At 39.8% G+C, this 27,349-nt stretch overlaps 1 protein-coding gene and 1 long non-coding RNA gene across 2 annotated transcripts in view; one reads left to right on the forward strand and one right to left on the reverse strand.

Moving 5' to 3' along the window:
• The window catches only part of Nrxn3 (neurexin 3), a 1,580,164-nt gene that overhangs the window by 496,932 nt on the left and 1,055,883 nt on the right, over window positions 1-27,349 (forward strand). The window contains 3 exon segments of the mRNA XM_087195138.1: window positions 15,105-15,165; window positions 15,168-15,542; window positions 19,228-19,611. Of these exon segments, the coding sequence (XP_087051264.1) occupies window positions 15,105-15,165; window positions 15,168-15,542; window positions 19,228-19,611 (820 nt within the window).
• LOC110346037 (uncharacterized) lies at window positions 14,888-15,443 on the reverse strand. The gene is made up of 2 exons (XR_002389811.1): window positions 15,254-15,443; window positions 14,888-15,165 (listed from the first exon to the last, which is right to left on the reverse strand). It is a non-coding gene; the product is annotated as an uncharacterized LOC110346037 (long non-coding RNA).

Genomic DNA, 27,349 nt, shown 5'->3' on the forward strand with positions numbered 1-27,349 from the left:
TTTTATTAGTTTTTCTTGGAACTGTATCCTCTAGCCATACAGTCAAGAGGAATCTAGTGATAGGAGCCAAAGAGATGTAAAGTGTTTTGATTTATCTTGTTGTCACATTCAACTTTCTCAGCTCGTTATTTGGTATCAAAACAAGCAATAGATTTTTGTTTCTTCATAGAATTCAAGCTGCTATCTGTACATTTGTGGATTGAATAAGAGTAACAGAGCCCTGTTAGAGCCCAACAATCCTTCAGGTCAACAGGCCATGCTGTTAGTATTTGCTCGGAGGCAGCCTACGGGGAGGCCAGGGATGAATGCACCATTTTTCACTTCTATCCTCAATCCTTCAATCGTGGTTAATACAGACTACATTTACTGGTCAAGAAAATGTTGAAACATAATGTCATGCTGGAAACCAAAGGTTTTTCTCTTTCTCTTTGATAAAATAAAACTCAGATAAGGGCATAACCAGTTAGTGGCCCATTAAAAATGAGTCTTCCAGGGACCATGTTTGTTTCAGCACTCTGAAAGTATAATGATACTGAGTTACATATGCAGCAGTAATAGGAGTTTTTGGTGAAATTTTGTTGGTGATAATAGGATTCTCAAATCAGAACCCTTTGCTCAGAAATCATAGCAAGAAGTGATCCTACAAAGGTTATTTCCAAACTGTTTTGTCTAGAGTAATTGGAATACACAGGCCAACCATCCAACTGCATGGCCTTCAGAGTGTGCCTTGGAGTCATATAGACTTAAATTCAAATCATGACTCTGCCACTTAACAACTTTGTGAGCTTGGACATTATTTGACTTGCTAAGCACTGTTTTTCTTATCTGTAAAGTGTCATAGGGATGGTACCTCATAAGATTGTTGTGATAATTATAGGAAATTCTAAAACTTATGCATATTAGATGCAAAGCAGGGTGTTTCTACACATCTAGCTGGCACATTGTTCCTAGAGCCTTCAGCAGGTCAACAAGCCCTATCAGCTATATACCTACATTTTCCTAGAATAGTCTCACCTCTTCCCTTTTTCCTTATTACTGCTCTAGACCAGGGCATTGCTTTCTCTTATGTGGATTTTCTCCAATGCCCTGTGTATAGTTGCCATTGGTTCTTCATAAAACTTATTTCCTACTTCTCCTCTGCTTAAATACTTTCCCTGTATCCTCAGTGCTTAGCTTTGTATTTCAAGGCTATGACTGGAATGAGCCTATTTTATCAGCTTAATTACTTATACTTTTTTCTTCATGCGTTTATCCCCATACCTGTTACCATCACCAAGCCAGTAATAATTCCCTTCATAGCTCTTTCTAAACTGTTGGTCTTATAAATGTCATGTTGTTCTTACTTTTCAAGTGGTTTTTCTTGCCTACTTTTAATTTATCCCCATGTGTGGCCATCAGATTAACCTTTCATATGATGCTGACCTGTTCTCTTCGCTCTCCTTTCCCCAGTGTCTTTAGGATCAAGTTAAAATATCTCAGCTGGGAGAAGTAGGTGTCTTATCCAGCCCCCTTTTGCACCACCATTCTTAGGATAGCAATACATTTCAGCCTTATTGATTCTTCCTGAGCCTATAAATATGCCAAGATTTCACACCGTTGTTTCCTTCATCCATGGTATTCCTCTTACCTTCTTTAACCTTTACCTCCATAAAACTTATCTTAGTCCCTTATCCTTTGGAAAGCATTTTTTCTTGCCCCTTTCCCCTTCCCATAGTTTGTATTAAGAGCACATCCCTGTTTTTATGGAAATTTGAAAATACTTTAAAAAACCTTTATCATGAAAATTGCCAATTTTGATTTTTATATCTTTTTATTTCCAGGAGCATGATATTGAATAAATTGGTAAAATTCGTATTGACAATGAATATGTGAATAACTGAATAAATGTATGTAGGCCTGTTTTCTTCAATAAAGTAAGTTTGTGGAGGGAAGAACCAATGATACTGTTCTCCTTTTGTATGTAACACATTTGCTAGAATAGTCCTTTTTATGAAGTAGCTTTTCAACAAACAATCAGTGAATGAATAATGATATACAAGTCTGTCTACCTCAGAACATTCTAAGTTCTTCAGGGAAAAGATCATATAAAAATTAGTCACTATTGCAATAAATTATTCATAATTCATGCTTTAATTCTTGTGTTTTAATTATTGCTCTTAGGTGAACTCTGGTTATGGTGAGTTCTGAGTCAGGCAGCTTCTCTATGTTATATGAGCATATACTTGATGAAATTATAAGGTAAAAACCTGGTTGCTAAGTTTTGCTAGAATTCGCACTTTAGTGACTAATTGCAATCTAAGAGCAAGTTACTAATCTTGATAGATCTGGAGACTTTCATTCTGATTTGGTACTTTCTTCATCTGAACATTCTATGGATAACAATCTTCAAAGGAAGCACACTTTTGTCCTGGTTGGTTTTTGCAAGTGGAATGCTAGCAGGGACTAGGAAATGAGCAGAGAGAGACCATATTAATTTATTGTAGCTTTTGCAAATGAATTTGTTGGCTTCAAAGAGTAAAAATTTTATTCTCTTACAGTACTAGAGTTCAGAAGTACAAAATCATTTTCATTGGGCTAAAATCAAGCTGTCAGTGGGGTCATGCTTCCTCTGGAGGCTTTAGGGGGCAATCTGTGCTTGACTTTTCTGGGTTTTGTTAGCTTCCACCATTCCTTGGCTTATGGCTGCATTCCTTAAGTCTCTGCCTCAGAGTGTCCCATCTCTTCTTTTACCTCCCTCTTATTGGAATATAAGTGTTTGCATTTAGATCCTACCTTGAGAATGCAGGATGATCTCATCTTATGATCCTTAATCACATCTGCAAAGCCTTGTTTCAAAAATCAGGAACATTTGCAAGTTTCAGCAATTTGGGTTTGATGTGTTTGGGGACCATTATTTAGCCTAAAATAGAGAGAGATGTCTTTCTCCCTTGCAAACTTAAAGTGCTTGATCTTCTGGGAATGTGGTTTGTTTACAGACTTACCTCATGAGAACCTAACTTTCAAATTGATGGCCCATTTAAAGGAAGCCAGGGGCTGCTGTCAAGAAGGGTCTTATTTAGGTCAATCTAATGCCAGTGAACAGATGTGTATGGCAACGTTCCCAGCTCTCATTATGGAAATCAACCATTAATTATACTTATTGAGAAACTGATAAGTACTGGCTAAGCTGTTCTGAGTTCTGGGCAAGGAATCAGTGTCAGCCAGTTCCTACACTTGGCTGTTGTGTGTGGAGAGTGGTCCTGTCCTGGGGAAACAGGTGTGAGCAGCTGGCCTGGTACTGACTGTCTTGTGTCCATTCGTAGTTTGGCCATCTGTTTCATCAGGGGAGTCACAAAGGCTCTATGAAATCATTGGCAGGGGGCTGGAGGTGGTATCAAGAGAGTGAGTGAGCTCCTGAGTGGGCTGCCCAATGCAAGGGCAGAGCAGGGACTGCACCAGTGTTTAAATTAGAGAAGTTCTTCAGCAGCTGAAATTGGGATACAGTCACCACCACCTGGCCCTCCTACCACTTCTCCATCTCTGTCTTACAGCCTAAAAAGGACATGAGCCTATGGAAATTCCTTCTCAGGGCTTTGACAAGCGTTCCCGAGCATGTTTGACTCGTGCCTGCTTGATGCTCACCTGCTACCCTGAGCACAGGCAGGAGAGATGAACACTCCTAATGACTCCTTTTATAACTCACTGGTTGGGAAAGTTTGATCAAAGAGGGATCCTAAAGAAACCTCAGTTTATTTTCAGTTGTAAGATAGTAATAATTGTTGAATACACAGGCTCTGCACCCCATCACCCTGTTTTCATTCTAGCTCTTCTAACTGATAGCAACATAACCTTAGGCAGATACTAAAAATCTCAACTTTTCAGTTTTCTCATCTGTTAAATGTAGATAATAGTAACCAACTTATACCACATTCTAGGAGACAGTCTAAGCATGTCAGATATACTTAATCTTCTAACCCTCACAACAACCCTATGAAGTGGTATACTATTGTTATCCTACTTCAATGATGAGAAAACAGGTGCAAAGAGTTTAGGCAATCTGTCCAGGTTACTTAGTGACAAGGATGAGAGCAAGGATTTGAACCTAGATAGTCTGGCTTCAGCATATATGCTTTTAGTCATGTTTTATGCTGCCTCTCTTGCTTCAGGTTGTCATGTTGATCAACATGTGGCATGTGGTGACTGTCTACCTGTTACATCTACTGTCCACTGAGTTATCGATAGTGCCCTCAATTACTGTCCAAAGTAGTTTTTGTCTTGGTTTGAATATTTTCCCCTTCAGAATTAAACAATTAGTGTATGTGAAATGCTGAGAACAATGGTTGACCCATAGGAAATCCTCCATTAAAGTTAGCTATTAATATTTGTACTTCATCTACTACTATTTCCACCAGCATCACCACCTCTCCCAACCATCTGAAGTCTAGGATCCTTAGAGCTAGGGGTTAACTCAGGTCCTGAAAATATATATGATGGGAGCCACTGTCCCCCCATTTCCACACTGAGAACAGACATTTTTCATTGACCCTAGAACATCAGTCTTTCCCATATGGTGTCCTAGCACTAACCCACTCTTATTTGATTAAATTTGACATATAAAATTAATTATTTGCCACACTTACTTTCTTTGAATCTGGTAGTCCAAGATCCCAGTGTATAGATAATTAAAATTTAAGCTGCACCTATAGATTTCTTCATTTATATTAAAAGTTATTTGATTCCTAAAAGGATAATAAGTTTTGAACCTCTTCATATTATATAACTTTTCCTCCAATAATCCTCTCTACCTAGTCTCTATCATTTCTATCTTTTCATTATATAAATATTTTTAAAAATTAAATTCACAAGTTTCCTATACCCTGCCTGAAATGTGGCATCTTCTGATAAAAGAGTATTGAAATACTATAGAAATGGGCACAATAAATAAGACAAAGGCATGAGTCATTATAGGAATTATAGTTGACCTAAGATCTATGGCTTAGAAAAGCTATCTTTAAACATGATTTGTGTAACTGGTAGTGAAATTCATTTCAGGTTGGTTTTACATGGCATAAGGGACATCTAGTGGTTATCTAGGTCTCTGCAGATTTACTAAAGGTAGTATGAAGTCATAGGTGTAAATCTTGGGGCTAAGAATCATCGCCTTGAAAAGGACCCCTAAGAAAGGAGGGGGTGCTCTTTGTTGCACAATCCTTTATTGTGAAGTTAACAAAGAGTAAAAAGTCTTATCAGCAAACGTTACTTGGAGTCCTAGCATTTCTATCTATGTTATTGTCAATTTGAATCCAATTCGTATTTGGTGTCTTCGGCACCCAGTTGGAAATGATCCTATTATTAGTGGGTGTGTTCTTTCCATCACTTGCCCTACCTCTTCTGCAAATTGCAGAGGGGTTCTTTGGACCACTTTGAAAGCCATCTGATTAGAACCTTCATTAGGCCAGAAGCAGAGCTGCTTCGTAGGCCAAGCAAGAAATAGTTTGTTATTGCTTCTGACAGGCAGGTAGACTTCCTTTGGAATTTGCTCAGGCATCAGAAAGCCGTACATCTCTGGTCCGTGTGTATTTTGGATCAATGAGTGGGCTTCACATTATCAAGGATGAGTCTGTGTAGACTTGTCTTCTCAGCCCCAGTGATTTTTCATGGAACTTACCCATAGGTCAACACCTCTTGGTGTAACTTGTCGCTCTCCTTAGCTCTGAACAAATAGTTTCTGTCTTCTGGACTGCTTAGAATACTTGCTTGTCTCATATTCTACTGTTGTTTCCAGTCAACTATGCTAGATTCCTTGAGAGTTTGTTCCACTGAATCTTTTAATGGTATTTTCTCCTGTTCTTCTGCATGTGGGCCTTCCATATAGCCTCTTTGCCCAAAAGCTGTTTGGCCTGCCTATTGTCATCTACCTTTTTCAGTGTTATTGCTGGCAGCCAGAAGTTGCTAGTTATTGCCAAAGGCTTCATTGTTGGGGACTCATTCTTGCTTTTTGACTTGGTGCAGAGGATAATGGCTCTGAGGCACTGTTTCAATATATCCATGTATTTTCTATGGCAACTGCAAGCTACATTGTCGTATAAGAACATGTACAGTACCCCCTTAGCATGCTTCAAAGTGGGAGGCAGAGTTGGTGCTGAACTTTGTCAGCCAATCTCTTAGAGAACCTTGCTAGAATTTGTAATTGCATTTTGTACTTCTCATAGTGTCTGCCAAGGCATATAGACTAATGACAGCTGCCACTCTGGGATGTAGAGCTTTCTGGAAAGTTAGCCTTAAAAATTCAAGCACATTTTCTAAGCATGCACACAGGGGAAACTCAGCTAAATATTCAATGGGTCCATCAAATGTCTTCTAACTGTCTGAGGTACTTTGGCTTTCCACCTTTTCACCACATCACTTATTGTCAGGCACAATTAATATAGAGGTTTCTTTCTGCATTATAATGACTTAGAGGCAGTAGGAAAATGTCTTTGTGATCTTTCCTGCCCTTTTCTCTCCCCACTTTTTTACTTCCTCCTACAAACGTACTTTATGTCAAGTCCTGGGAGATACAGAAAGCAAAGGCATAGTTTAATCCATTTGAAAAGATGTCAGTCTCCTGGGCGATTACAGTACAATTTGATAAATACCATGATAACAGTTAGAACATGGAGCCCTGGGAACTGAGAGGAGAAAATGAACTGTTGGTGGGAGTAGAATTGGTAGGAATATTGGAGAAGGCTTCACAAAAAGGGTGATACTTTGGGCCGAGGATTTAGCTCAGTGGTTTTGCTGCCTGCTGCGCAAGTGCAAGGACTCGAGTTCGATCCCCGGTACCAAAAAAAAAAAAAAAGTGATACTTCAACTATGACTCAAATGTCCAATTGTAATTATTTGGAGAACTCATGTAGCATTTATCTCTGGGATGGTTAGTTGGAAGAAATGCAGAACTTTGATAAGGCTGGTGACGCACAATAAAGTGGGAACTAATCGGAAAGGATCTTATATATAATGTGTAAAAGTCTCCATTTCATGCTGTATTTGGTGGAGAACCATTGAAGAGTTGTTTTTTTCTAAATTGAGATGATTCTATTCCTTGAACTAAAAATAACAATAGATTCCTAGTGATTCAGGAAGGCACCTTTTAAATTTTGTCACTTTTCTAATTAAACTGCTAAAGATTTCCTTTCCACTCTAATGGCTCCCCCATTTTTCCTACTTGCATAATGTATGTATTTTTAGAGCTTTTTAAAATCAAGTTCCACCTACTTATCTGATCTTAGTTCCTCTGCTTTGTGACATGTAACATTCACTCTAGTCAGGTTGGTGCCATCATCAAATATTTTAAGAGAAAGAAAAGTAGGTGTTCACTGGAAATGTAGATTCTGTTGGGGTTGGCAAATATAGGTGTTTTCTGTCTAGTATATAAGAAAATTCAGGAAATGAGAATGTGTATATATTGAACCTCTACTTTGTGCAAGGCACTTTGCTAAATACTGGGAATGGGTTGCTTACCATGTCAGAAACACATAGCCTCAATCTTGAAAAAACTTATTGTTTAGCAGGTCCTAATAGTGCCATTCCTAGAAAGCAGGAGAAATGCCATATAAGTCAATTTTCTGATCACAGGTTCTTAAGCATTTGTTGAGGTTACAAATATCCCTCATTCTAATTCTGATACAAAAATATTCCCTCCATTACACATCTTCCAGCCTTCTCTGAGCATTTTGATGGTGAGTTATTCTCATGCTCCTTTGTTCTCCACAGTGGAGATTAAAGGTCTAGTGAATGCTTAATACACTTATGTGGATTTGTTTTCTTTCTAAGATTTTCATATACCTAGTCAATGTACCTTAAATTGGCTTTGTGTAAAAAGATACTAAAGGTGGAGAATAGGGTCACCTCCAGAGCTAATCCTCAGTGACTGCTGCACTTCCTGGAGCCTTGCCATGAGATGAATTCTGAGGCTCCATCTGTGTTGCATGGGAAAGGGAGTAGAAAAGAATGGTATCAGTTAATAATAAATGCTATGTGCCAGCAAAGGAGGGCAGAGCACACATCTGCCAACATGGCTCTAAGAGTTTGATATTCCGTTGTGACTGAAGATCAGCTGGTAACAGGAAATTTGGTTTTCACTACCCATTGACAAGTCCTGTCTAGGAAACCTACCTATGGCCCATACAGTAATGGCAAGTTTTTAATCTTATTTCTCTGCCTGGATGTGTCTATGTCAAGTTCTTTCTTCATTATTTAGGTAGTTTAGTAGATTCTGTGAGGATGGTAAATTGTGAACCAGTAAATTGTGAACCTTATGATAGACTGAGCTTTTATAGTATCCTAAATACAGGAAGTTGATGGCTAGAATTTTTTCTGTGGGATGCATGGATATATGAAAGCCCATTCCTGATCAGCCTTTCTAGATGAATAAAAATCCAGAAAGTTCACATTTATGAGAAAATTAAACTCTCTTTCTGGTTGGCCTGCTTGCATGCCCAGTATGATTGAATGGTTTTATTCAAAAAGAGCTAGCGACTGAAGATTTTGCTAGCTCAACATCAGCCTCCCTGGATTTTTTCTGTTACTGCAGCTTGTATTATGTCTTGTTCGTCTTTTCCTGCTCAACCCTTCACAAATGAGATTACAAATCAGCAGGTATAAGCTGGAAGGCCTTGGTGAGACTCAGCTTGCAGATGTGTTTTGTTTGACTCACAGTATTGGATCACACCGCATTAAAAAAAATTCAATTACTTGTCAATGTTCTACTATGGATTTCAACCTTATCTGTGATTTTTTTTAAATTTTATTTTGAGCTCAAGAACTGACACATTTTCTGACTCTTGTCTTGCAAGTCTGACACTCAGTTCTCTTGCAATTCCTGGTGTTTAGTTCTTTAACACTGGCACATCTTGCCCACTGCTAACAAAATACAAAGCATGAAAATGATGGCATTCATGGTATGTAGCAGTTGAGACTCTGAGGCCCAGGTTGGATGTCAGCTGCAGCTCAGCAGGCAGAGTTAGTTTATTGACCCCTGTTAGCAAGAACATAGATGCAGATGTGGCCTTGGTCATGCCAAATACTAGATTCTTCTGACTTTGGAAGCTAAGAGGACCATCTGCTGCCACATTTGTGCTTGGAATTCACTGTTGGAGTTTGGTCAGTGGTACACTGTGATGGAAAATGATGTTAATGATAATGAATCCTAAATCTGTGCAAATATATGGAAGGGGAGGGAGGGAGAAAAAAAGAAATGGCCACTATTTGAACTATGTATATGTGACTATTAAGCACATGAATGATATACATAATGATAAAATATATTATTATTGTATAATATATAAGGATATATATATATATATATATATGGCTTATTAAATCCAAAATCTGTCATTAGTTTTAGCCCTTCCTCTTGAGATGACAATCCTCTTAGGATTTATCCTCAGAAGCAAACTTGCCTTCCTAATAACTCCATACCACAGTAAACATATCTGTTGATTTAGTTCTTACTTTTTGCAGGAAATAACAAAATTGATAGTGATAGCTACCATATATTAAGGGCTCATTAGAGGCCAAGAACTGTAGTAAAATTATTTCTTAAAATCCTGTAAAGTAAGACTTGCTACCTGCATTCTACAGAACACCCTAGGCTAAGACAAATTAAACATTTTGCCTAATGTTACATAGTTGGGAAGGATGGATCAGGGCTCAAATCCTAATGAGAGAGATACTGAAGTCTGTGACCTTAACCACTGCCTCGTATCTTGCCACTAGGGCTCAATATCTAATTTAATGAAGATATGAACATTTACTAAGCATCTAACCATTGAGAGTTATTTCATGATTCTAAAAACCATAATTATTTTGCTCATTAAGGTGTTTGAGGTGTGTTGAAAAGACCAGATCTGTTCTTATTCTGAGAGAACAAAGCTTAGTGTTTTAGAGAGAAATGAGTGGAACCAACAGTTAGTGGAGGGAGAAATCATGAGAGTTATTGATTGCCTGCAGCACAGAAGGGGAAGAGGGCAGACACGGTAGTGTGTGTGATTCTGTGGACCCCAGAGTGTTATACAATAATACGATTAGTCCAAAAGTTTTAGCTAAAAGATACACCAACCTGGAAGCTGAAGAGAAAAAGCTAATTTCCTCATTATCTATTGTCAAAAGATTAAACTGGCCGAAGAATAAATATGTTTGTCTTTTGATTGTTGTGAGTACATAACTCCATGTGTAGATATAAAGTTGAAAAGCTTTACTGGAATTTGTGGTCAAAATTGTTCCTCTGAAGAGACCCTGACAATGGCTTCTCCATTGTTCCATTTTGTCCAGCTTACATGGTGCATAGAATGTTCTCCAGAGTCCTTACCCTCAAGCATCCTCCACTGACCCAGGGCAGCACAGCAGTGCCCAGTGAGTGATTGGGTCTTAAAAGCCAAATCTGATGGTTTTACTGAAATTATCCTATATGTAGACACACAGAAAATTAAAGGTGTTTTAAAAGAAGAGAAACGAAAGGCAAGGCAGTGAACCTCTCATTCCTCTGCAGGAAAGAAATTGTGTCAAGAGGCCCTCTGGGCACTGCAGGGCACATGTCTACATCACCCCATGCCTTCAATTTCTTGTCAGAGTGCAGAGGTATGTGACATTTACAGCAGAACACAAGGACAGGCCTTATCTTGAAGTTGAGAACAGAGTGGCCTGGGATAAGATGGAAGAGGGAGAGAAGAAAATGCTTTTGTGAGTGGGGACTGTCTAACCTTTAGATTTATTCAGATGGACTTACCTTGTGACTCAGGTATGGTGGAAGAGTTAAAGGGAACAAGTGCGTTACGTAAGGGTAGAATGCTCTTGTTTTTCAAGACAAATAGTTGGGACGAGAGGACAGTCAGCTCGCAGTGTAAGGATTCTGATTTATAAAGTGGTGGGAATCAACAAGTACCAGAGTGCCCCGGGAGGGTCTGGATTGGGTTTTGATGTAGGTCTAGGGGAAGAGGTACCACTGAATAGCCCAGAGAGGTGAGGAAGGCACTTTAGACTGTGAAATGTGGTTAGCAGAGATACAGGAGCAGTAACACCTGAGCTCAGACAGAGGCCCAACGTGACTACTGGTCAGGCAGATATGAGTCCATCAGAGAGGGATCCTATTAGGTGTGAAGGGCTTTGCACGTGAAGATGGAGTTTGGTGTGGTTTTGCACACGACTAAGGTGTTTCTATTTTATTTATAGGCATGGAGTACTGGAGGGCCTAGACCGTGCTGTCCCAGAATTATTTGGCCCCACTGAAGGGAGACAGGTAGACTGCCCTTAATCAGCTATGTGCTTTGGGGCAAATACCTATCTCTGAGCCTCACATCTGTAAAACAGGGCTACTGTCACCTATTTCACATGCTTATCGTGGATTAGTGTTTTCACGAGCCTGGCACATAGTAGGGTGTCCATTGGTGGTAAAAATTTTCATCATTTCATTATTGTTCCAGCACTCAGAGCTTGCCTTACTCCTGGTTGCTCCTCTACATTTTCATATTGAGGACTCTGGAGCAACACAAGTGAATTTGTTCAGAGTCTTTGACTTAACTCTGAGACTCTGTCCTCAGTGGTTTTACTTTCTGGTTTCTTAAGCATGATGTACAAGTGCAAACAGCAGTCTTTACAAACCCATGAGTGGCAGTGAGACCAACCTTTCACTCTTGTGACTTTGCTCCTGTGCCTTCCGGGCTGTGTGACATCTTCCCCCAGGAGGACTCATTTCCACTTTGTCTTCAATTGCTCCTCGTTGGGGCAACTTGTCAGCCAAAGCTGCTTTTTGTCACTTGATGCTGCATCTCTTTCTAGTTCAGTCAGTTGGGGAAATTCACTTAGTCGAGAGCCTGATTTTACCAAGGAAACTCACTGTACGAGACACTAATTCACCTTGAGAAGGGACTTGTAGGGCGCCCTGTCCCCATGCTGTGGCACATTACCCAAGGTGCCACTGTACTTCTGCATGGCCATGGCTGTAGCTTTGCACAGAGTGGGTGGGTAAGTGGGGATGTCATCAATGGAAGTTCTCAGCTGAGAACCACTGGGCTGCAAGACCCTCATGCCCTGTCCCTTTCTTCTTAGTAGCAGATCCTCCTGGAACTTCATTTGAGGACCCTCTCAGTTTCAGCAGAACCCCAGCACTGCTGAAGAGGAGGATTTGCTATTATTTTTCCTGTTTTCGCGCCAGTCTAGAATATTCTGATCTAATGTGTGTGACATCCCATTTGATCATGACAACAACCCTGGGAGGACAAAGAGGCCAGTTCACAGCACTGGTCTTGAGGCTCCCGCTTTTGGAATTGAACAAAATATGACTCAGAAAGGTTCCCCAGCTGTCAGTGATAAACGCATTCACATTTTCTCCATAGGGCAAACTCCAAGTAAATAGACAATGATGACAGGGCTGGAGAGCTCTCCTTCCAAGAGGCTTTGAGAGAATCTAATTATCTCTGCCTAGCCACGCTCCTTCCTGTCACCCCAGAACTCTGTATGTTGGTTCCAGGCCCAGGGATGTGCCCATCTCACAGCAGAACTGTCTTCACATTCCTTTACAGGCTCTTTTCTCCTTCTGTCCTCACTTCTCAGAGGGATGGATACATGCACTCTCTTTCCATGTATTGTTCCATGGAGCCAAGCCTCTGTTTGTCCCTCTGGGATGAGCTATCATCATCTAATAATAATTAACCTTTCCAGGGAGCTCTGATCATAGGCATTTCACCCAAATGCAGAAAGAGGCAAAATTTAGTTGTGGCACAGAGCTCTTATGCGCTGAAGCATAATAGGGGTTAGAAAGGAGAAGCTGCCTGTCATCCAGCTTCCACTGTTTCTTTTCTAGTTCACTCACTTGAGTAATTGTGTAAGGGTCCTGCAGGGTTTCCCTTTGCACATGGTCAGTCCACTGGAGCTAAAATGAGAAATTCAGCTTCTGAATTGGGAAGCTGAGCATGGATGACATTCCACAATGTTAACATTGAACTTCACGGGTGATGGTAGTTGGCTCAGTTCCAGGTGTCCACCGTGGTAAAAGTGCATGGTCTCAGGAGCTGTGTTCCGGTCCCACTCTGCCACTTATCAGCTCCGTGCTGGCTCCCTAAATACTCTCTGTGTCTGATTTTGTGTCTGTAAAATGAGGGAATGACTATGGGCAACCCAAATGGGTGTTGTCAGGATCTAATAGGATGTCAGGCGAGAAGTCTTGACCACTGCCTGGTCAACAAATGTTAAGATCATTATTAATCTCAGTGGTATTGACTATGGTCATGGCCACAGTCATGGTTACATAACAGGTGAGACATTTTCGATGCTTTGTCATAGTTATATATCACTCTTGTAAGACCTATTAAAAGGCAAATGGTTCTACTTGATTCTCTTCCAGGGATGGAGGCAGGGAAGAAAAAAGTTCTATAGTTGAATGCTAGGTTTTAAATGGTTATGTACTAAAATGACCCATCCAGGTAACTTTCACAGAAATGGATTGTGATACTTATTTTGGTACCTTGTTGTTTTACTGGAAGTAGAAATGATACTACTGTACAGTAGCATTCTCAGGGCTGTGGAAAGGAGGAGATAAGATTAACAACAAACACAACCATCACTGCCCAATAAGCTAAAACTCTGTGTCCTTACTATGTGCCATTTCTAAGTGCTTTATATGTATTAACCATCTTAGCCTTACAAAATAGTTTGCTCCCATGCATGCCTATTTTTAGAAGAGGAAAAGGACCCAACGATGTTACTTTGCCAAAGATGCATAACTTGAAAATAGTAGGTGTAGGATTTAGACCTAAATCCAGGCTCTAACTTCAATTTAAATAAGACAATGGAAAGGAAATAGCAAAGTGGTTATATGCTCATCACTTACATTTTAGTCTCTTTCCCTTCCTTGCTCATTATTATTGCATGGGTGTGACAGAACTCAAAAATCAGAGCACTGACAACTATCCCAGGACAACCCATCAAAATTCAGTTTTAAGAAGAGTAAAACTTGTTTGAAATTCTAATTTTAGGGAACTAGATTGATCTCTGTTTTTATATGATTACACAGATTTGGAAAGTCTCAATGAATGGTTTTTTTAACTGGCATTTTCTCTTTCCCCAACCACTCTGCCTTTCTGTGTGGGACAACAGTTGTGGCCATGCAGAAGGGCCCTGCACCCTGGGTGGGGATGGGGGCAGAAGCCTGCTGCTTACAGGGCAGCCCAATAGCTGGATCGGTGTTCTCTGTGAATTCTGACTCTCAGTTAATTCAATGTTTCCAACTGACTGAATTAGGGTTTCAGGAGTCTCATCCAACTACTTCATTAAGTGCACCCTCAATGGGCAAAAACCACAAGTTCTCTTCCCCACCAAGTCGTACCTCTCAATTTTTTAAAGAAATACATACATATATATATGATTTTTAAATTCAAACGATGTAAGAGGATAGGTGAAAAGTAAACCTTTTTTTCAACTTTTCAATATGAATCCCACAAATCCACTCCCTAATGACAACCTTAAAATTCTTTGTGATTTTTGGAAAGATATTTTATGCTGATATGAACATATGTAACACTCCCCATCACCCCCTCCCTGCAACTTCCACACCATGACAGTGTAATGCACATTCTGACCTGTTCCTTGCTAACTTCATTTAACAATATGACTTGAGGGATCTCCGTGTCAGAGCCAGAAGGAATACCTCATTTTTAAAGGCCACATAATACTCCATTATAAATATATTTTCATATGTTACTTAGGGTCATTTAGGTTATTTCTGTTCTTGTACTGAGGATCCTTCAGTAAATTTATACAAAAGCATTTGCATCTGTACAATTCAGTGTGTCATGATTTTTATTTGCAAGTTCATGTCGTATAACTTTGGCACAACACAAGAAATTGGCCAGAAAGAGAAAGACAGAGGGAATATAATGGAAGTGCAGAGGTTTATTCAGAGATTGTGTGCACCCCACACCCCACATTGGTTGCCTTTTTGAGTGGTGTGTCTCCTGTTTCTCATATTGTTTCAGACTGCTATGTCCTGAAGCCTCTTCTTGAACCTCTTTTCTGGGTACCCAGTGAGTGATGGATGGAGACTGTTTGTAAGATTGATTCATGTGACACTTTTGTTTGGCTTTTGGCAGGTTGTTTATAAGAATAATGACATCCGTCTGGAGCTGTCTCGCCTGGCCCGGATTGGAGACACTAAATGAAAATCTATGGTGAAGTCGTATTCAAGTGTGAGAATGTGGCCACACTGGACCCCATCAACTTCGAGACCCCAGAGGCTTACATCAGCTTGCCCAAGTGGAACACGAAGCGCATGGGTTCCATCTCCTTCGACTTCCGCACCACTGAGCCCAATGGCCTGATCCTCTTCACGCATGGAAAGCCCCAAGAGAGGAAAGATGCCCGGAGCCAAAAGAACACAAAAGTTGACTTCTTTGCTGTGGAACTTCTTGATGGCAACCTGTACTTGCTGCTTGACATGGGCTCAGGCACCATCAAAGTGAAAGCCACTCAGAAGAAAGCAAATGATGGGGAATGGTACCATGTGGACATCCAGCGAGACGGCAGATCAGGTAAGAAGAAAAGGCAGCAAATGTGACTGTGACGGGAGGAAGCTGTAGTTTTCAATTTTTTTGGTTTTATATTTCTTATTTAAATTTTTGTACTTGGCATGCTTGTTGATTTTTTTGGCTATTCTCTTTAATGGTATGATTATGTTTCTGGGCAAGATACTTCTGTCCTGGATGGCTCACACTCTCCCTGTCACTCACTGCACAGTCATCTTCATGATAATTCTAAGACTCTGGAGCTAAGGATGATTTTACAACTAGCATTTCAACTACCAAAGCGACAACTGTGTCACTCGTATAATATCCCCCCTTTCTTCATTTTCTCATCAGTGGAGGAGCCAATTGTGACATCATAGATGCTGTATTATGTGATCATTCTGTACGATAAGCTTCACTGTGTAAGACTTCATGCAATGATATACCCTTCAATAATTGGCAAGAGTCATGTTGCAGGGAGAAATTATGACAACAAAGGAAAAGGCAAATTGATTTTTCCTGAAATCATATTCAATTTAAAGCCTTCCTTTGGTGTGAGAGCCTATATTTCACTCTTTGCTCAGACCTCCCTAACTCTCTTTTCTTCTTCATAACCTTTTACATTTGGTTTAAATGGCTTCAACTGTTTTCTGCAGCTGCAGACCAAACAAACTAGCCCCAGGCAGTACATAGCCACTCTGGAATAGTAACAGAGAGTGTATGTGTGTGTGTGTGGGGGGCGGTGAGGGGGCCATAACAGAGTCTGGGGCTTCTGAATGCCTGGACAATCTGCCCAACTCTGTGGCAACAAAGTTCACATACTTTGCTATCAGAAATGGTATTTTCCAAGGAGTGGTAATTTGAACATTTGTATTTCAGACTCATTTTCTATCCCTCATTTAGGTAGTGTACACTCAAGAAGAACCTTGACTACATGTGCTATTTTGCATTTATTCTCCTCACGAACATAAAAAAAAAGCTTCATATGGACATTTTCTTCCTAGGTGCATTGGACCACTAAGAAAAAGCAATAGGGTCCCCAGAAAGCTGAAAGTAGAAATTGCTGAGCTTTGATGGGATGGCTTTCCCACATAATTTCAGAGCTAGAGGATGGCAGAGATGAGCAACATCACCCTTAGGAAGAGCTGAATGGGTTCTGTGCAGAGGCAGATTGCAGCCCTGGATGTTTTATTGCCCACTAGGAATCCCTATTGATTGTCTGAAATTTGATCAGAACCAAGAGGCTTCAAATTAAATATGCTTATTGAGTAAGAATGAACAGTTAGCGCTTTTTAAAGAGAAAAACCTACAAAAAATTAATTTCTTTGGAGCCTAAATATCTCTCTCTCTCTCAGTCAACAGGGACTGAGCTAGACAGCTGTCTCAGAATTATAAAAACAAAGAAATACAAACAAAAACACTACTGTTGATTAAGACCATGTGTTAGGTCATGGTTAAAGGATTTTGTGTCTAATCTAGACCTTGACACACCTTAAAATTTACTTATCTGTGTCACACATAGGCTAGAACACATAAAATTGCCATATGTTTATTTATTCCCAACGCTAATCATTTTTTTTTCTAGTAGGGTTGCTATTTTGTTTTGTTTTGTTAGAACTATCAGTGGGCCCATCTTTGATAAATATGTTTGCATTTCAGAAGCCTAGAATTTCATACCTGCAAGCTATAGCATTGGCTTTGAAGTACTGATGAATTTGATCAAAACCTATAAAAATTTATTGAGTAAACAAATAATTGTCCCAGAAAAGCAGTGCAACTTCACATTTTACTGCGATTCATTAAACTTTATTTTTTTATGAGGCTAGTTTCTCATGTGTTGTTTTCATTATAAACTTTTGCAAACATTGATTTTTATAAAAATGTGTGCATAGTATCTAAATATGGCATATTTTTCTTGATCATCCCGAAGGATAATATGACTGAGAAGTGAACTAGAAACTTTTCTAATCGCTCCTAGATTAGGAAAGTAAGTCTGAAAAATAATAAAAGCATTCAAAAGAATTTTGGTCACGCGTTCAGAGGACAGTTTTTCCTTAGGATGTAATTAAGGATCCACATTTTTAAGCAATTCTAGTACTGTCCTTACTAGACACAAATGTCCCTCTCTGTTAGTTTGGGATTAGATTAGCTCTGTGGACATGTGGAGGGTAAAGAAGGGGAATTTTGCAAGAGAAGATGTTAAGAGGCACAACCCTCAACTTCCTCATTTGTATAATAGAATAAAATTTCTGTCTCTCAAGATTGTTTCAAGGGTCAAATTAAATAGGGACATAAGTGGGCTGGGATGTGGCTCAGTGGTAAAATGTGTGCTTATGTGTGAGGCCCACTTAGTGTCATCTCTGCACCAAAAATTAAGTAAGTAAATAGATAAATAAACACACAAGAGCACATACAATACTTAAAATGGTAGCCAGGGCATTATTATTGTCGTGAAGAGTTCTGAAGCATTAAGAGACTAAAAGGCAAAGCATATTTCTCTTCAAGAAAACTTCTACAGGAGAGTTGAGGAAGCAGAGTATCAGCTTAACCCTGCCCCTACCCCCAGTGTTCTATTCTGACAATGACTTTGTAATTTAGAGTGTGCTTTACAGTCTTGATCTCCTCTGATCTTCTCAGCTCTTGTGCTCATACCCTTCTTAGCTGAGGGAATCGGGGCTCAGTCAGGAGTGAAGGCTGACTGATGGATGACAAGCCTGGTTATGTTGGTACTCCTAAAGCACTTTAAGAATAATAAATATTTTTTAAAAATTTCTGGCAGGATGTTTCTATATTATCTAGTCCATTTCCTTGATTTTAGAGTTTTAGAAAACTGAGCTGTAAAGTGGGTCAGGGACTGGCCCAGGGTCAGAAAGCCTAGACAAGGCAAGAATCTCTGTTCCCAACTTCCTAGTCACATGGGGTTATGCCTTCTAGAATCATAATCCAGCCCCTGCTCCGGTCTGCCTCCCTCTTGCCTTGTCTCCTGTTGGCTCCCCTTGCTCCACACCTCTGTCCCCTAGAAATTGCAAGTCTGGATCCTTCTTACAATTCAAGTTTCAGCTTAACTGTCACCTAGAGAGGCCTCCAGTGACTGCATAGTTTTTAAAAATTAACTCTATTGGTGCTTTTTCGATATACTTAATGATTGCATTCATATAGGGAACTTGTACCTGTACATAATGTATCTTGATTCTTTTTCCCCATTCCCCTCCTCTGTTCAACCCTTCTTCCCTTCCTTATATACATTCCATTTTTTCTATTCTTTTCAAAAAATTAATTTATTGGTGCTCTTTTGATACACACAATGGTCACATTCATCAAAGGGAATTTACACACTTTAAAATAGAGCTATGGGCTGCTCCCAGGGCACCTATCTTACTGTCTTCATGGCACCTGCTAATTTCCCTTGTTTATTGGGCTGTTTTTGCTGTTGTTGTCGTTTTCGTTGTTATTCTGCAACATCAGCTCAGTGAGAGGAAGGATGGATACGCCTGACAAGCTCATCTCTTTGTCTAGAACGATACAAGAAATACATTTAGTAAATGAATAAAGAAACATGTCGCTGTTAAAATGTATAAGTGGTAATGTCCAAAATATGTACTGGCAGGGCTCTTAGCTAAGTTCCATCTACAGGTTATCAGGGCACGGAGGGGAAGGCAGGAGAGCAAGGCGCGCCCCTTAACTCACATAGCTGGTCCCTTCTCCACCCCAGGTACCATATCAGTGAACAGCAGGCGCACGCCCTTCACTGCCAGCGGGGAAAGTGAGATCCTGGACCTGGAGGGGGACATGTACCTGGGCGGACTGCCAGAGAACCGCGCGGGCCTCATCCTCCCCACCGAGCTCTGGACCGCCATGCTTAACTATGGCTACGTGGGCTGCATCCGGGACTTGTTCATTGACGGTCGAAGCAAGAACATCCGGCAGCTGGCGGAGATGCAGAATGCGGCGGGCGTCAAGTCCTCCTGTTCCCGCATGAGCGCCAAGCAGTGCGACAGCTACCCCTGCAAGAACAACGCCGTGTGCAAGGATGGCTGGAACCGCTTCATCTGCGACTGCACGGGAACGGGGTACTGGGGCAGAACCTGCGAGAGGGGTGAGTCGGCTTGGTGTACCTCTGTGCTTCTTTTGCTCTAGCTCTGCTTTTCCTCCAAGAAAGCTTTGGAGGAAGCTTTCACTGACTTCCAGAAAGTTCCTTTTCCTGGGCTGAATGCTTGGATTTGTTTGGCTGGCGTTGGGTGGCAGTGAGGGAAACTAGAATAAACACTCCCACGATCATGATACATTTTTGACTAAGTATCTTTCATTGAGAAAGGGTGAATAATCTCCTTGGAGATTCCAGGAGGGACTACCAAGTAGCTGTTTCACTTATTTATTTAACGTGTCCTTCTTTCTGTGTGCTCACTTCTGGGTTAGGCTTTAGAAACCAAATATTGAACAAGACTTATCTACCCATGTCTTTATGGAGTTTGCTGGCCTAGTGGAATCAAATAATTACTAACATGGTGAACTTTGTAAGAGGCTGAATGATGGACTGGTTACAAACATGAACTCTGGGGCTGGATGAGGGAGAAATTTGGCCCTCATGGAGTCATGTGAATCTCAAGACAATAAATGTTTCTGAGATATGATTTCCTCTGAAGGTAGTCAGGTACCCAACTCAGCAGATAGTGATGATGATCAAGTGATTTAACAGGGGGAAATACAGTGAGCACTTAGTAGATATTAGTGATTATTATATATAGTTAGTATCTTTATCATTTAAAATAGACAGTGCCCTTCTAAAGGGACCCAAGATATTATAGGGGTTCAGACAAAGTTTCTACAAAGAATATCCAAGTTAAGACTTGAAATATGAGTAGGAGTTAGCTTGGAAAAGAAGTGTGGGCTAAATAGGAAGGACAGTGTGTGCCAAGGGACAGATAGGAGAGGCCAAGGCAGAGCTGAGGAACGGGACAAAGTCCAGAATGGGTTAGATGCTTTGGTTTTTCCGAACAAAGTCCCTAATGGCATAGAGAGGGGGCAATGTGAGAGGTGGCTAAAGAGGTGGAAGCTGACCTTTTATAGCAGGCCAGGAGGTAGGAGGCAGATCCCCTTTCCATTCACAATTTTCCCATCTTACATTGGCACTGAATTTACAGTCTGGGCCAAAAGCAGACAAAAGTTAGTAAAGGGACAAAATCAAGGCAAGGCTATTCCAGACTATGAGCCATCCCTTGCTTACAGATTGGGGTATTTTTTATATGCCAAGAACACAAAATCTGTCTGTCTATGGGTTCTCAGCTTCTATTTTAGAAGAAGGGATATTTTATATAGTTATCAAGTATTTGCTGAAAACCTACATCTTGGCTTTGAGGATATCACATCTGTAACAGACATAGTTCCTTCCACAAAGAAACTTATTTATTTAGCTGAGGAGCTGTAGCATCTTCAGAAGAAGCAGTCAAGCAGTGATACAAGGCAGCAGTATAGGCTCTGCTAGGACCAGACTAGGAGGACATGGTGATTCTAAGACCAGAAGGATATCTTGAGGACAGGCCTGTAGGGTCTCATTGCTAAGCAATATCAGTAGCCAGAAATTGTGCAAGTGGAGAAGGTGCTGCACTACCAGGGAGAGGGTGTTTTTAAAAAGGGCAGGTCTTATGGGATCAACAGTGTTATTAATTAAGATACTTTTCAAGAGAACTGCATACCTAGAAGAGACATGGGGCACTAAAAATGAAGGAGAAAAAGGGAGCTTTCTTGTAGCTCATGGATTTTAAATGCAGATTCACTGAATTTTTAAAGCAGCACCAGTAAGTACATGAGCTAAGATGAGAAGGCAGCCGTCTAGAATAAAAATAGGTCACATGGGACCAATAAGTCTGTCAAGGGCCTGGACTCTTTCCAAATGCCTTTGTGGGGTAGCCTATCCTGGTGCTGGTGTGGGGAGATAGAAGGGTCATTTGCCCTCTGAGATGCAGGAGACTGTTTTGATGTAAACCATGGTGTTGTGGATCTTCTACTATCTACAAAAGCAGTGTAAGGACCAAAGGTCACCTCACTTCTTCATTTTTGATCTCTTCTAACTCAGGGTCCTTGTGGTTGTTGGTGACTCTAGGCAGCTGTGTAAGGTGTCTATGAGCTCACATATTCCAAGGGCAAATCAGTGGGAATTGGCCCAAAGTTTGCCAAGTACAGTGAAAGTCACTGCACCTTTTATGTTGTCACTTCTGACTAGTCATTAAAAGGCAGCTGATTGGGGATATATGAGGGACAATTATTCTTGAAGCAATGCAGCCAAGAGTCATCCATTCTGGACAAATGAGAGTGAGCTTAGAAGATCTAAGACATTTGATCTATACATCACTCAAATCCCAGATGGTTCAACTGATTGTTTTGTTCCCCACTAATTGTTTTTGCCCCTATATTGTTCCTGACGCCATGTCCAAAATTAGTCAGTATAGTGGAATATAAAAATGATAGGTCTCCACTCTGCTAGCAAAGAAAATAGAGCTTTCCAATGACATTGTTTTTCCTCTATTGAAACTGATTCCTCAGTGAAGACACTTTGAGTACCTTTTCTTCATTTTTCATATGGGCCATGAACATTTACTGGGGCTTTAGCATGTTCCAGGCACTGAGTTCAATGATGGAAACATAAACAATAAACAGACATAACACTGACCCTACTTGATCAAGGGATACATCGTTTTCCTGGGGGTGGGGTGGGGTTGAATATGTGGTCGATGTTCTGATGGATGTCTGTAGGGAAATTGTAGGGCAAACAGGTAGAGTGGCCACTCCTATATGGAGGATTGATGGTACAAAGAAGGGGATACAAATTTTCTTGAGTCTCATTTCTAACAAAATTCTGACCTTTTTCACTTCTGCTCTTCAATATCCACTATAGGCATTTCTGAAGAGTGGTAAGGGAAAAGTGTTTGATCCTTTTTATACAGGAACACGTTCATCTCTGGATTAAGGAATGCTTCACCTCCTACCCTAACATCAACCTGGACTCTCTACTTACCATTCTTTGTCTAATTCTTTCTGAGAATCTTTAAACTTAAGCTTAGAGTTGATAATTTGTACAAAATGTGATTAGGCTAAGAAAAATTCCAGAGACTGTGTGCCCCTCATACCCTCAACTGTGTCCTAGAATGAGGCTTTGTAGAAGGTGAATTGCTTGGTATCAGTGGTCCCACAGTAGATAAGATAACCTTAGGAAGAGGCAGTACATATAAAATGGAAAAAGCATGAATGGGATACTAAGAACTAGAACTCAGAACTCAGGTGTTCTGACTCAGGTCAAACACTAGATGGAAAGTGCTCAAAACCCAAACAAGAAGCTTAGTCTGAGGAAGAATTCTCAGGTCATTTCAACAAAAGTAAGATAATAAAGCAAGGGTCCTAGGGAATACACAAGTATTTGGGATGAGGATTAATTTGCATGGCTATCTTTCTTTTACAATCAAATTGCACGACTTTTACTCCTTCCTACCTGAATAAGAGTGTTCTTCTACATAAGAGAATGAGCAACTCTGCATCTTGACATCTTGAAATTGACTGGATACTGTAGATTCCCTTCAGGATGACCTGATGCTGTTCTAAGAAGATATAAATGTCTTCCCCAATCTTGATAATTAACTCTAGCCATTTTGAGGTCCTATTCGTGGTGATGAGGGAGAGGTCCTCATGTAATATACAGTGGCTGTCCAATAGTATACAGTTCATGGCACATCATGAGAGAGATACTCTATTATTGAACTGTGTCTTGTTCTCTTAGGGCAAGTATTTATGTGAGGCCAGGCACTCTCCAAGAGGTCAGATAGGGGCCAACTTTTCAAATTCTTTGGAAATAAGTGAGAATTCTAAGGCTCTTGGGAGATGCCTTTTAGTAGAACAACTCAGGTCATTTTCCAGAAAAAAAATTATGTCTTAGATTTTATTGTTTTAATCTGCCTTCTCCTATAAGTTCACATGCTTTTTTGCCTTAAAGCATAGGGAATCCAGACAATCACCAGCATGGGAGGCCACAGCAAAGAAATTAGACTACTGTGGTCTCTTTGAGGCTTGAACATTTATTAGCCAGAAAAATACATTCTGTAAAAGAATTTCATACATATTAAATAATACTTGAAAAGCATAAGCAAGTAGCAAGAGTAAGGAAAAAAGCACCCAGTGTTCAAACAAATTATTAGTCATGATGTTGTTTGGATAGTCTTTTCCCTGTAATGCATAGTTTAGTTTCTTATATATAGTTATAATCATGCTACAGGTAAAATTGTATGTCCAACTATTCCCATTTAATATTATATTGTAATCTGTACATTTTTCTCCCTTGGTGTTAGATATTGTTTGTGTCCATATACATGAATATTATATGTTATATATGATATACATTATATGTATTATGTACATTCAATCTTATATGCATTATAGAGCATACAATGTACATATATAAATATTATGTATATAACATTATACACAATATTTATTGTATACAATATGTAATATACATTATGAATATATATTACTGGAATATTCCTTTAGTGTTCTTCCATGGTCACGTCAAGGTAGGTACCCTGAACTGTAGGGACATATTATGTTATAGACTCCAAGTCACATGAAACCTTACTTTACCTTTTTTCATCCTGTCTTTTCTTGGTGACTTTTGCTGTCTGCTCAAAGAAAATATTTCCTGGGATCATGGAACTTGGGTGCTTTTGAGAACATTACTTTAAAAAACAAAAGAAAATATGATGGAGAGTGCAAATCTCCCCACTGTTCTCCTAGATGCCTAGAATTCCATTTTTCTGATATGTACACCAGCTGAAAACCAAGAATACAGATATTTTGATTTCTCTTGTATCAATAGGAAAGGAATAATGCTTACAGCAGCAGATTCTGCCTGCAAAGGGTTAGGTCTACCCTGAGTGAGGTTGGATTGTCATTTTGATGCTACACAGATGCCACACTTGAAATTATGACACTGGAAAATAGTAGGGTCAGCAGGTACCACTGATGTTACCTGTACTAAACCTTGATTTTATTATATGAGGAATTAGAAAGCCTGAGAAGTTAACATCACTTTAACTTGGAGTAGCTATAGAATAATTAGAATTGATAAGTTTTGACTCCTAATCTTTTGCACTTCCCATTACATTAAGAACCTTTCCTTCCCATATATGCAACTTAGATTCTAAGACCATTGAGGAAAAAACAGTGCATCTATCTTTGTTTCTCTACAATCTCTGGCATTCTTTTATACACACACTCATGATATGACCTTATTAAATGTCAGAGGTTCCAAGTGTTCTTTTTTGGTCTCCTCTACATTTTTAAATTTCCCCTTGGTGCCCTTATTATCAAAGTTCATCTTGGGATCTCTAGCCTGGAACTCTTCCTGGTATTCCAGATTTTTATATCCTCCTTTGTCTACTTTATACCTTCATTTGTCTATCTGAAAAGTGTCTTAATTATATCAGTGAAAAACAAATCTTCGCTTATACCTCCCTGTGCCAAATTTCATTTGCTTTTAACGTTTCCTATCTCAGTAAATGGCGTCACCAGTGCCCTTGGACATTTTCTTTGATTTTTCTCTTACAGTGTTCAATTTATCTCACCCAGTCCTGATAGCTCCTTATCTAAACCCATCCTGATTCTGTTTACCCCTCCCCTTCCCCACACTGATCTCTTGTTTGGATGACTAGATAGCAGGCAATACATGATCATAAAAAACTCAAATTTGTATAACGTCTCTGTTAGAATATCAAAGTTAAATTATTAAAATTTCTGCATACTCAATACATTCTTACCTTAAGTCAGTTTAATTTCTGTGGTTTTTGGTCTAGAGGACTATGGGAAATGAAACTATGGTGCTTCTTTTGGAACTTCAACATTACCATAGGGATTCTATAAACAGGTCTCTAGCTCAGGTTGGTGAGGATGTGATTTTGTACAGGACCTGTTTCCTATCCTCCATGAGCTCACAGTCCAGCAGAGGGGATGGACAGACAACCAATCTTCAAACTGTACTGCCATCTACCAGGGACAGTGATTCAGGGAATAATCATAGGAAAAAAAGAGAAGAAATAACAAGTAGAAAGTGAGATATGTGCAACAGGATATACCACTTTATAACTGTTTTTGGATCCACTGGGGTCTGCTCAGACTAACTCACTGGTATGAGAATAGAAGTTCTAGACTACAAGGGTAAATATAATAATACCAGTTGATTTCATTGGTTGTAATGACACTGACAGGGTATCAGCCTTATGACTGTTCTCCAGTCCCCCAGGGATATTGAAGACCTTTATTTAGATGCATGACCTTGGGATCATTATTTTGATTCTCTGGCCTCTCTGTTCTGCAAGAATAAAATGAAGCAATTGAGTTTCATGCTCTCTCAGGGCCTTTCAGCTCTAAAACTCTTTGATTCTCAAATGTCATCAGCTTGGCAAGGTCTTCACTTTTCCTGAGTAAAGGGATAAAGGTGAATGAAGGGCAGAATAGGAGTGAGAGTTCTTCTTTCTTGCAATCTACAGAACTGTCTGGATCAGCATACAGGGTTTAGTTATCTCAGCAGTACAATGAAATATTCGCCTTTCTGATTCATTTACCTAAGGAAATGAATACCTTGGTATACTGAGTAATTTCCAGGTCTATGATACATAAGATTTAATTGATGGACTAATGGATAGAGCCTTTGATTTCTTCAGAGCATTAAATGATTTTCTATTTTTGGCCCATTGTTACCTTTTCTGATGGATAATGGCACATATCTGAGAGCAGAGCTTCCCAAGAAATATACACTTCATGGGCATCAATTCTAGAAGCTCTAATTTTTCTTATCTGTTATTACTTAAGTCATATAAATGTATCTGTAGTGACAACCATATTAGTGATAAGATTCAACCTCTTTTCTTTCTTTCCCAGTTCTGCAAGTTTCCCTTTCCACACCACTAGGATTGTATGATCCTAGGAGAATGTGCCATAGTCCATGAGTTGTTTCAAGAGTTTTTCTATCCAATCAGGGTCTAAGATATCCCTGGTCACAACTACCGCTGTTATTCCAAAGAGGAAAAAAAATTATCCTAATTATTCTGTAGTCTTAAAGCTCTCAGGGTCTCAAATGTACAGACTGGAGACTTAGGATATGTTTGAGAAATCCACCCCTACACCAGCATTCAGCCTGAGAATAGGGTCAGCAGTTTGGTGCAGGGCATGACCATTGCTTATGAAGCATGGTGCACCTGCTGCCAGCTGCGATGCTGTCAAATGCAGGGACACGATGTCCATTTACATCATTGCCTTTATGACTATCTTTGCTAGAAGCAGCTTAACTGCCAGAAGACATCTGCCCATTAAAATGCAGTAAATTGAGAGCTGCTAAATTATGAGAAACAAATGCTTTGAAATGCAACACAAGGGTATCAGTGCAGACTCTTCTAACATCTCTGCTTTTTTTTTTTTTCCATAGATAGATGAATCTTTCTTTGCCCCAGTTTGGATTAAGATACAAGGAAAGTTAGGAAATCTAGTATTTGTTCAAAGAAGTTATGTGCCTGTTCTATGTTAGGTTCTTAATATTCACTGGGTCATTTAACCCTCACACCAACTCTACAGGCTGCATTATATTATCCTTATTTTCTAGATGAAGAAATTAAGAGTCCAGCTATTTCCAACGTACTGGCTGTTATATACCTGGAATTGTGTTGAGAATGCAGGGTACAAAGGCATTGTGATTCTATTTATAAATATGTCATTTTGTACTAATGTCCAAGGAAGGTGTGACAATGATGTAGGGAGAAATAAGAGAGAAAGAATCAGATTGGGTGAGATCCTAACAG

This window comes from Heterocephalus glaber, unplaced genomic scaffold (genome assembly GCF_053883595.1).
Source record: "Heterocephalus glaber isolate CG9 unplaced genomic scaffold, H.glaber_assembly_v1.0 deba00001608, whole genome shotgun sequence".
Lineage (NCBI taxonomy): Eukaryota > Metazoa > Chordata > Mammalia > Rodentia > Bathyergidae > Heterocephalus > Heterocephalus glaber.